Source organism: Lepus europaeus, chromosome X (assembly GCF_033115175.1).
Source record: "Lepus europaeus isolate LE1 chromosome X, mLepTim1.pri, whole genome shotgun sequence".
Lineage (NCBI taxonomy): Eukaryota > Metazoa > Chordata > Mammalia > Lagomorpha > Leporidae > Lepus > Lepus europaeus.
In genome coordinates, this window is record NC_084850.1 from 47542806 (window position 1) to 47555148 (window position 12343).

Genomic DNA, 12343 nt, shown 5'->3' on the forward strand with positions numbered 1-12343 from the left:
GCTAGTAAATATTAGGTTCTTTTTACTTCAGGTCTGATCAGAGGACTGGCAGCACCAGTACCATCTGGAATTGTATTAGAAAATAAATTCTTGGTGCTGGCGTTGTGGGCAGCATAAAGCCACTGTTTGCACCACTATATCCTGTGAGTCCCAGTTGCTTCACTTCCAATCTAGCTCTCTGCTTATGTGCCTGGAAAAGCAGAAAAAGATGGCCTAAATGCTTGGGCCCCTGCCACCCACACGGAAGAACTAGATGGAGTTCTGGGTTCTGGCTTTGGCCTAGCCAAGCCCCAGCCATTGCAGCCATTTGGGGAATGAACCAGCAGATGGAAGACCTCTCTCTCTCTCTCCATCTCTCTCTCTCTCACTTTGCCTTTCAAATAAATAAAGAAACCTTTAAAAAAGAAATACAGATTCTCAAGTCCTACCCCAGACCTACTGAAGCTGAATTTTAATAATAGTCCCTTGTGATTCCAATGTTCATTAAAGTTTATGAAGCATGTGTAGATCCTGATCTTGACGTGTCTGCTTTGAAATGCAAAAGTAAATTCATAAATGTTGTCATTTTCTACAGTGACACATTTTATGTGCACCCAGTTGAAAGTTGTCAGAAATGATGCTCAAGTACCTAAGCTGCTTTACCTTACCACTACAAATGAAAGTCGAGTGTTTATTACTGGTGAGTAATTTCATTCTGTATATTATATTGACTATGTATATATATTTTTCTCTTCACTAGAAACCTTTCACACATATTAACTTTTATGTTAAAATAGTCAACTACAAGATAGGTTTTTTTGCCCTTTTTATTTATAAATTAAGGAAAGTTTTATTACTTGTCTACAAACACAGTTGACCCTGATATACATGGGTTCTGCATCCATGGGTACAACCAATCATAGATCAAAAGTATTTGAGGAAAAAATTTCATCTGTGCTGAACATATACAGGCCGTTTTTTTCTTGTCATCATTCCCTATCAGTATAAGCATGTTTCAACAATAAATATTTGACCATTGAACTATATTGCTTCTGATTATTTATGATTGAAGCAATGATTTTGTAACTCCTTGGAAAATTGCATTTTTGTCCTTCAGTTAACTTTTGTTTGATGTAGAATATACAGAATCATAGATTGACTGAAGAATATTTACCCTGTTCCACAATATAGATTTAGTTAGCAATATTTCTTATTTTATTTATTTGCATTTTATGAGAGAGAAAGAAAGAAAGTCAGTCAGTCTTCTATCTGTTGGTTCACTCTCCAAATGCCCACAAAAGCCAGGGTTGGGCCAAGCTGAAACCAGGAGCCAGGTACTCAATCTACATGGAGAAGCAGAGACTTGAACCCAGGCCCTCCAATACGGGATGCAGGTCCAGTCAGCATTTTACTCACTGTAAAAAATACCCACCCCTCATATTTTAAAATAGTGCTAAGTAAAGCAAGAAGTTGTGCTAGTTTTTGGTCCTAAGAACTCACATTTTACTTACACAACAATAAGTATTTCATTACTTATCTACAAGTACAATCAACCCTCCTTTAAGTCCATGGTTCCATATCCCTGGATTCAGCCAACCACAAATCAAAAAGATTGGTTGAAAAAAAAAAAAACAACAACTGTGTCCGCACTGAATGTTTCCAGACATTTTTTTCCTTATTTTATCCATAAAAATACAGTGTAACATGTACCTACATAACATTTATACTGTATTTGGTATTATAAGTAATGTAGAGATGACTTAAAATACATGGGAGGAGATTCATAGGTCATATGTAAATGCTATGCCATTTTATATAAGGGACTTGAGTGTCTGCAAATTTGGGTATCGGCAGGGAGTCCTGGAACCAATGCCCCATGGATCCTGAGGGATGATTATAATATTTTTTATATTTCCTCAAATAACAGAATCAAAATAATAAAGACAAAAATTTTCGAATGTGGGTGAGGAAATAGTTTGGAATGAGATGTTTCCCAGAATGCTACCATGGTGTCAATTAAGAAATTTGTCAACACAAAAGTACTAGAAAAGCGTCACATATTTGAATATCTTTGTCAATACTTTATAAACACTAATAATGTCAAGGTATAAGTATGGCACTTTTAAGTATGCTTTAAGAACATGAATTTAAATTCTGAGCAGTATTCATAGGAAGTTTAGTTCATACCTGATTAATATGAACTTTAATATTTCCAGTTAATGTGTGATTTAAAAATGTTTTTCAGAAGATGTCATCATTTAGATAGTTAGAAAAATGTAGATTATTAGTTTCTGTTTTTCCTGTGGTTTTTAGTATCCTTATAAGCAGCTACAGTTCAGCCCACTTAAATTCTGATCAGTCTTCTTTCTCTCTTGAGATTTGTTTACTGTCTTTGGGTAATAATTTGCTATACAGTGAGTAAATGAACTTGACCTTTGTTATTGGTGATATGAGAGATTGTTTTAATATTAAAATATTATACAGAAAGGTTTGCACAGTTTACTATAGTGATCTTTTCCTCCTTTTTTTGCTTTACCCTTCTTGCAAGGAGATCTAAATGACCAGCCCTATACCAATGATACCAAGGTACAAAACTTTATTCAGTGGATTGCCACAAAGACTGAATCTGGAGAAGTGAAGAATACTGTTATTGGTGGATATTACCCCTATCCACCAGTGCCAGAGACATTTTCCAAGTATAGTAATTCTGTTAAAGGTACTGTGTAATTGCCAGTCCTTCATATGTTTATATACTATACTTATGTTGCACATTACTTCATCTAGTCATCTTTATTCTTTTCTTTTATAGGAGTATATTATAGTATAGTATAGTAACATTCACTGATAAGATTTTTGCCTCCTAATGGTTCATGTTTTTATTTTATTAGTTTGAATGAAAAGAGAGAACACATTAATGTCACTGAGATAACATCTGACCTTGGTAGATCTCAACTCATGACATTACATAAAAAGTCTGAAGATACCTAAAAGGGACACTGGACAATTTGATGCCTTGATTCTAGATACTGATAACTGTTTTATGCTCCTCTTGATATATATTGTGTATGTGATTAAGTGCTACCTTTAAATAAAGAATGACACTATAGTAAGTGAGATACTGAATTTGGAATTGAAGTACTGACAAGAAAGCTAACATTACTTTGGTGTTTAGTGGCATTAATATGTGACAGTTGAAAAGTTTTAACTTTTCATGTTCTTTTGTAAAAGCCATAAGATAACTGCACGGTTTAGGGAAAAAAGTGAAACTTTGAAATGCCGACCTGTCATCTCATAAATAGTGTCATCCTCTTATACATCACAATACCAGCAATATGTGGTATTGCTTGAAATAACTAAAATGTGTTTTTGTATGTGGAGGATGTGCGATACTTTAGAGTTTGAAATAGGATATATAAATTACATTCAGTAAGCCAAGCATATGTTGAAAATAAAGACTCTAGACTAAAAACCTGCATCACAATTTAACTGATAAATGTATTTTGCTAATTTTTAAAAATTTCACAGGAGATGCCAGATATCAACACAAAATCTCATGTATTTAAGTTCATGGAGCACCTTTATAATTTCATGGTGTGAAATTACATTGCAAATCTAATTCTTATTTTTGTCATTTCAGTTCTTTAAAACTTAAAATTTCCTCGGAATTACTCTTTTGTAGTTCATTCTCTCTTGACACCTGTAAGTGAAGTGAAGAAGGAGATTGAAGTCTTGCAGTATAGGGAACAAAAACGTATTGCAATTCAGGGGATTATTACTGTTGTAAAATATATCCCCCATAGCAGTGCAGCAGAAAATGCCTCTGCATCAGAAACATATCAGGTATGGTACCAGAGAATTGATAGAGTATCTCTGAAAGCACTTTGATCATAGTAATAATTGGTAACTGGGATATTTTATTCAGAACTCACATGTATTAACTCATAATGATGTAAGCCTGTGAGAAAAACTTCAGTACAGTTTTTTGTTTCCTTTTTCCATGATTTATTTTGGGACAAACTGGACTAATGGCCACAGCCTCTGACCTCTACCAAGGCTTTCAAAACCTAGCATCTTGTTTATTTTGTGTATAATTGGAGCCTGTCATGAATATCTTAAACTTCCAAGGGGTATACATGATTGTATTGTTTCCCTACCTTTTGTCTAGGCACGAACTATAAGAAAGCTTTCACAATAAGTTGTTCCTCTGTATCTGACATAGTAGTCTTACCCAGGCTCTATATAAGAGATAGCAGTAAGTCTTGAGGCTAAATGGTCTAACAGAGAGGCCAGTTCTGAAATATAGGTAGAATTAAGACAAATGAGTTTTATTTTTCCCAGGAATTTATCTTTTTTAAAACTATGTCCAGAATTACTATTCATATGGAAATAAGCATTTAATACAGCATTTTAGATAAACTAGTAAAGAAAGACTTTTGCTTATCTTCCCTTTTGAAATATTTAATAACAGATACTTTAGATTTAATCATCTTTATAAAAGCACTGTTATGATTGCAAAATTTTGCCACAATTCTCAACATTATGAAAAATGTGTAAACTAAAATTACAGTCTTTTAAAATAGAAATATTTCTGTGGATTAATTTAAAAGGTTTTCTCTAAATTACTGGTTTTAGAATGCTGACCAACCCTCAACATCCCAAGCATCTAGAGAAGAAAGTGAAAGTCAGGGAAGAATCAGTATATGGCATCAATATGACAGGCCTATGAGTTCCCAGTGTTTTCAACCTGCATCTCTAAGTTTGAGTCCAAGCAATAAAAGAAGAATTCTTCAAGGCCCATATTCTAAACCGTAAGTCATTTGTCAGGTGCAAAGCATAATTTTTTCTTTTAGTTTATTTCTATCCTATAAAATAAGTAATTATGATAAAAGTTGTATTCATTTGTTGAGGAATGTTTTAACAAAGAACCACAACTGAATATCTTAAAAATAGAAATTCACCGTAAAACAGTTCTGGAGGCTAGACTATAAGATCAAGGTGTTTGTAAAGCAGTTCTGGAGGCTAGACTGAAGATCAAGGTGTTGACAGGGTTGGATCCTTCTGAGGATTATGAAGAAGTATCTGTTCCTGCTTCTGCTGGCTTGCTGGCAATCTTTGTCATTCCTTGACTTGTAGAAGCATCATCTCAATCTCTGCCTTCATCTTCCCATGGAGTTCTCCTTGTGTGCTTGTCTGTGTCCAAATTTCCCCCTTTGGATAGGGACAACAGCCATATGGCATTAGGGTCCCACCCTACTCTAGTGTACCTTCATCTTTTTTTTAAGATTTATTTATTTATTTGAAAGACAGAGTTATACACAGAGATAAGAGAGGCAGAGAGAGAGAGAGAGAGAGAGAGAGAGAGAGGTCTTCCATCCCCTGGCTCACTCTCCAGTTGGCTGCAACGGCCAGAGCCAGGAGCCAGGAGCTTCTTCTGGGTATCCCACGCGTGTGCAGGGGCCCAAGGACTTGGGCCATCTTGTACTGCTTTCCCAGGCCATAGCAGAGAGCAACCCAACCCTCAACATAGCAAATTACATCTGCAATGACCCTGTTTCCAAACAAGGTCACATTCTGAGGTATTGAAGGTACATACATTATCAAGTGAATTTTGGTGAACGGGAATATAGTTCAACCTATAGTATTCTGTTTCTCTGACCCCCAAAGTTCATGTCATTTTAACATACAAATATATTCACCATATCACAGCCTCCTCAAAACTCTTAACCCATGTCAGCATCAATTCTAGTATGAAATTTCATCTAAATATCATTTAAATCACATATGGATGAAACTTAGGATGATTTCATCCTGGAGCAAAATTATTCTTCATCAGTAAACCTGTAAAATCAGACAAGTTATCTGCCAAAATATAATAGACATAAGGTTAGTTATTCCCATTCTGAAAGGGAGAAATTTGAAAGAACAAAGAGGTCATGGGTCACAAGCAGCTCCAAAACCTAGCAGGGAAAATTCTGTTAAATTTTAAAGCGTTGAAATTGTGCTCTCTGGCTTAATGCTGTGTCCTCCAGGCCTACCAAGGTAGCAACCCTACTTAACCCTGAGTCCTGGCCCCACCTTTGGAAATGAAAAGGTGACCCTGCCCTCTGGAACTGAAGAGGTGGCCCCACCCTTGGGATCATTCATCTCTTTTATTGAAGAATAATACCTGTTTGTGGCCAGATATAATTGTCAGCTCATTTCCTGCATTCTACATTCCTGTAGAATCAGAGGAGTCTGACAGCCTTCCTCATTTTATGGTATCTCAGTCTGCTTCATTCCAAATAGGCAACTCTTCTGTTTTGATGATTGATTGGATCCATAAATCACAAGCCTAATATCTTGAGCAAATTATTGTCTGGTAGCACCTTTGGTGCTCTCTACAACAAGCTTTCTTGTTTGCAATATGAATAGGCTGAGAATTTTCCATGTCTTCACATTCTAGCTTTATCTTTCTTAATAATTCCCACTCGCACTCTCTTCTCATAGTCTTCTATAAGCAGCAATGAGAAAGCAGGCCATGCCTTCAACACTTCATTTAGAAATCTCTTCAGCTAAACTTCCAGGTTTATCACTTAGAAGTTCAACTTCCAAATCCAAAATAACACAATTCATATAAGGCCTCTGCCACTTTATAATAAGGATCACCTTTCCAATAAGAGTCTTCATTTCCATCTGAAACATGACCAGAAGTACCTTTTACATTCATATTTCTAGATACCTTCTGTTCTTGACAGTATATGTGTTATCTAACACAATAGAAGCTTCCTCTACATTTCTCCTCTTTTCCTTCTGAACCCTCACCAAATTATCCTTTAAAAAATTATTTATTTATTTGAAAGGCAGTCTTAGCAAGAGGGAGAGAGACAGAGAAAGAGATATTCCATCTGCTGATTCACTCCCCAGATAGACAGAATGGCCAGGGCTGGACCAGGCTGAAGCCAAGAGCCGGGAGCTTCATCTGGGTCTCCCACATGGGAGACAGGGGCCCAAGTACTTGGGCCATCTTCTACTGCTTTCCCAGCTGCATTAGCAGGAAGCTGTATAGGAAGTGGAGCAGCCAGGACTCCAATGGGCCCTTGTATGGGATGCTGGTGTCATAGGAGGTTGCTTAACCTGCTGTGCCACAAAACTGGTCCCCAGATTCTTTAAGGCTCATATTTCTATCAACAGTCTTTTCAAGGCAATCTAGGCCTTTTCTGCTATGCACGTCAAAGCTCTTTCAGATCCGCTCAGTATGCAGTTCCAAAGGTAATTCTACAGTTTTAGGATTTGGTTATAGAAGCATCCTATTTCCCAACACCAAAATATATATTAGTTTCCTAGGGTTGCTGTAATAAAGTATGGAAACTGGGTGGCTTAAACAACAGAAATTTGGGCAAGTATTTAGCACAGTAGTTACATGCCCACATCCCATATTAGAGTGCCTGGGTTCAAGTCCCAGTTCCATTTCCAATTCCAGATTCCGCTAATATATACACCTGGATTCAGCAAGTGACAGCCCAAGTACTTGTGTCATTTCCACCCACATGGGAGACACAGAAGGAGTTCCAAGCTCCTGGATTCAGCTTGCACCAGCCAGAGTTCTCTCAGGCATTTGGAGAATGAGTCAACAGATGGAAGCTCTCCCCTCCTCCCCTTAAATTATAATTTTGGGGACCAGAAGCCAGATACCAAGATGTTAGCTGGGCTGGTTCCTACTGAGGGCTGCAAGGAAGAATCCATTTTATGTCTCTCCCTCTCCCCTAACATATGGTGGTTTTCTGGAAACCTTGTTCCTTGGCTTTCAGAAGCATCACATCAATCCCTGCCTCTGTTTTCACATAGAGTTCTCCCTGTATACATATCTGTATCCAAATTTCAACATTTTATCTCAGTATTTCAGTCATATGGACTTAGGAATCCACCATCCTGCAGGATAACCTCATCTTAACTCATTATGAGGGGTTTTCAAAAAGTCCATGGATGGTCAGGCATTTTGTGCAGCCGCTAAATCACCACTTGGGATGCTCATATCCCATATCAGAGAACAAAGTTCAAGTCCCAACTCCTCTGCTCCCAATCCATCTTCCTGTTAATGCATACCCTGGGAGGCAGCAGATGTGGCTCAAGTACTTTGGTCCCTATCACCCACATGGGAGACCCACATTGAGTTCTGGGCTCCTAGCTTCAGCCTGGCCCAGCCCTGGCTGTTGTGAATGTTTGAGTAGTGAACCAGCAGATGGAAAATCTGTGTGCATGTGCCCTTCAAATAAAATGAAGGGGCCGGCATTGTGGCACAGTGGGTTAAGCTACCACTTATGACACTGGCATCACATATCAGAGTGCTGGTTTGAGTCCTGGTTGTTCCACTTCCAATCCACCTTACTGCTAATGTACTTGGGAAGGCAGCAGAAGATGACTCAAGTGCTTGGACCCCTGCCACTCACATGGGAGACCTGGATGGAGTTCCAGGTTCTTGATTTTGTCCTGGCCCAGCCCTAGCTGTTGTGGCTATTTGGGAAGCAAACCAGCAGATGGAAGATGTCTCTCTCTGTCTCTCCCTCTCTCTATGACTCTGCTTTTCAAATAAATACATATTTATTTATAAAAATGAAAACTTTTTAAAAAAGATTTAGTTAGTTATTTGAAAGGCAGAGTTACAGAGAGGCAGAGGCAGAGAGAGGTGTTCCAGCCCCTGGTTCACTCCCCAAATGGCCACAATGGCTGGAGCTGGGCCAATCTGAAGCCAGGAGCTTCTTCTGGGTCTCCCACGTGGCTGCAGGGCCCAAGCACTTGGGCCATCTTCTACTACTTTCCCAGGCCATAGCAGAGAGCTGGATCAGAAATGGGGCAGCCAAGTCTCCAACCAGTGCCCATATGGGATGCTGGCAGTACAGGCAGTGACTTTACCTGCTACGCCACAGTGCCAGCCTCAGTGAAAACTTGTTTTTTAAAGATTTATTTATTTATTTATTTATTTGAAAGAGAGAGAGAGTCTTTCTTTTTTTTAAAGACTTTATTTGTGAGGTAGAGTTACAGACAGTGAGAGGAAGAGACAGAGAGAGTAGGTCTTCCTTCCGTTGTTTTACTCCTCAACTGGCCACAACTGCCGGAGCTGCACCCATCTGAAGCCAGGAGCTTCTTCCCAGTCTCCCACGCGGGTGCAGGGACCCAAGCATTTGGGCCATCTTCTACTGCTTTCCCAGGCCACAGCAGAGAGTTGGATTGGAAGAGGAGCAGCCTGGACTAGAACCGGTGCCCACTGGTTCATTCCTCAAATGGCTAGAATGGCCAGGGCTGGGCCATACTGAAGCCAGGAGCCAAAAGGTTCTTCTGTGTCTGCCATGTGGATGCAGGAGTCCAAGCACTTGGACCATCTTCCACTGCTTCCCCAGGTGCATTAACACGGAGCTGAATCAGAAGTGGAGCATCTGGTGCCTGCATGGGATGCTGGCACTGCAAATGGTGGCTTAAATTGCTATGCCACAGTGCCAGCCCCTTATTAAACTTGTTATTCAGTGAAGTACTAAGCCTTTTTACAGTAATGTAAATTTAAAATATGTTATCTCAAAAATAAAAAAAAATAAATAAAAAGGGAAAAAGAAGGAGGGTGGGAGGGAGAGAGCAGGAAGGAGGGAGAAAGGGAATATCATTGTTTTTAGAATTGTGTCTACAAATTACATTGAATATTTTAAAAACTAATTAAAATTTTAAAATGTAAAAAAAACCACTTTTTTAGGGGCCTGTGTTGCAACATGGCAGGTAAAGCCGCCTGGGATGCCAGCACCCTGCCTGTTCATGTCCAGGCTGTTCTACTTCCCTTCTACCTCCCTGCTAATGGCCTGGGAAAGCAGTGGAGGATGGCCTAAGTGCTTGGGTTCCTGCATCCATGTGGGAGACCTGGAGGAAGCTCCTGACTCCTGGCTTCAGCTTGACCTAACCCCAGCTGTCGTGGCCATCTGGGGAGTGAACCAGTGGATGAATGATTCCTCTCTCTCCCTCTCTCTCTCTCCCTCTCTAAACTCTGCCTTTCAAATAAATAAATAAATCTTAAAAAATAAATCTTCAAATAAATAAATCTTTAAAAGGAAAAATGTACTTATTTGAAAAGTTTGCAGTATTTGGAGGGGGTTTCTATGCAAAACACATAGTCTGAGAGAAGTGATCATTTATTTCTTTCCATTTTTTTGCAATTTATTTTTCTTACATTATTATACTAGTTAGGATCTCCACTATAATGTTAAATAGAATTGGTAGTAGAGCATATCTGTTTCATTTCTGATGTCAGAACGAAAGTCACCACTGAAGAACTTGGTGAATAATTTTTATTAGATTAAGCAAATTTCTTTTTAATCATAATTTATTAAATTTTCATCATACATGTGGGTTGAATTTTGCCCAATGTTTGTAATGAGTCTATTGATCTAATTTTTGCCTTTTGTTCTTCTCATGTACTTAATTGAATTGGATGTTAAATCATCCTTGTATTCTTTTTGTTAAAGAGTCATGTTATTTATTTGAAAGGCAGACTTACAGACAGAGAGGGAGAGATAGGTCTTCCATTTGCTGGTTCACTCCCAAATGGCTGCAACAGTCAGGGCTGGGCCAGGCCGAAGCCAGGAACCAGAAGCTTCATCCGGGTTTCCCACATGGGTACAGGGGCCCAAGGACTTGGGCCATCTTCTGTTGCTTTCCCAGGTGCATTAGCAGGGAGCTGGATCAGAGGTAGAGTAGCCAGGACTTAAACTGGCACCCATATGTATCCATGTATTCTTACAACTAATTTTACTTTCTTATGATATATCACCCTTGCTATATATCAGTGGTTTTTATTTTTTTAAGATTTATTTATTTATTTAATCAAAAGGTAGAATAACAGAGAGAGGGAGGGAGGAAAAGAGAGACAGAGAGAAAGATTGATTTATTTTCCATCTACTGACTGACTCCCCAGATGCCTGCATAAGCCAAGGCTGAGCCAGGCCAACCTAAAGTCAGGAGCCAGGAACTCCATACAGGTCTCCCACATGGGTGGCAGAGACCCAGGTACTTGGGCTATCATCCACTGCTTTACCAGGCACATTAGCAGGAAGCTGGATCAGAAACAGAGCAGCCTAGATTCAAACTGGCACTCCAATATGGAATGACAGAGTTACAAATAGTAGCTTAACCTGCTGTGCCACAACACTGACCCCAGTGTGGTTTATTTAATAATGTTTTGTTTAGCATTTTGATATCCATGGTTGTAACAGTGTTTGATCTGTATTGTTCTAGACAGGGTTTATAGAGTTTATGCTGGCCTCATTAAGATGATTCAGAATGCGTTCTCCTTTTTGTTCTCTGAAAGAAATGTATAAGATTGATATTATTTCTTCCTTACAAATTTAGATGAAATATCCAGTGATCTTGTGGGAGTGATGTTTTCTTTCAGAGAAGGTTTTAAATTGGGGTTTCATTTTCTGTAATTAATGGCAACATGTTCATATATTCAATTTCTTTCCTGGCAATTTTATTTTTCAAAGAATTTGATCTTTCACATCTAAATTGTAATGTTTATTAGTGTAAAATTATTCTGTAGCATAGCAGGTTAAACTGCTGCTTGGGGTCCCTTCGTGCCTGCGTCCTATATAGGTGAGTGGGGTTTGAGTCATAGCTACTCTTGCAATCCAGCTTCTTGCCAGTGCACATCTTAGGAGGCAGCAAGTGATGGCTCAGGGACTTAGGCTCCTGCCACCCACGTAGGAGACCCAGATGGAGTTCCTGGCTGCTGGCTTTGGCCTGGCCCAACTCTTGGTATTGTGAGCAGTTGAGGAATAAGCCAATAAGATGGAAGATCTCTGGCTCTCTCACTCTGCCTTTCATATTATTAGATAAACATCCTTAAATGCCCATTCAGACTATCTCAGTAATGTCTTAATCTTTAAAAATTACTGACTGTATCTTCTTGTCTTTCCTATTTCTGTAGAATCTACAATGATATTCCATTTTTCATTCTTGATGCACATAGTTTGTGTTTTTGTCTATTTCTTTCTGGATCTGTCTTCCTGTTTCTCTAGCTACTTTGGGTTTTTCTTTTCTAATATATTCATATAATGCTGTATATTTCTAAGTCCTCCTTTAACTGCATTCTCCATTCTCATTCAGTTGAAAGCATCTTTTTAGTATTCAGTGTGATCCTTCTTTAATTCATGAGTTAATGTAAATTATAAGGGTACTTCAAAAAGTTCACATAACATGCATATTATAAGAAAAACTATGCATGAATTTGAATATTTTTGCACCAAAACAAACATTTTAATATAGTTCTAAATTCCATCAACTTTTCAAAGTATTGTTTCTGATGAAAAAATCATTTTTTTTTGACAGGCAGAGTGGATAGTGAGAGAGA

General features: G+C 38.5%; 1 protein-coding gene across 4 annotated transcripts in view; it reads left to right on the plus strand.

The window, feature by feature from the left end:
• RADX (RPA1 related single stranded DNA binding protein, X-linked) overlaps positions 1–12343 on the plus strand; it is a 78629-nt gene that overhangs the window by 25849 nt on the left and 40437 nt on the right. For all 4 annotated transcript variants that reach the window (XM_062184049.1, XM_062184050.1, XM_062184051.1 and 1 more), the window contains exons 7-10: positions 575–679; positions 2531–2695; positions 3659–3819; positions 4612–4787. In XM_062184049.1, coding sequence (XP_062040033.1) covers positions 575–679; positions 2531–2695; positions 3659–3819; positions 4612–4787 — 607 coding nt within the window. The remainder of the gene's footprint in view (positions 1–574; positions 680–2530; positions 2696–3658; positions 3820–4611; positions 4788–12343) is intronic.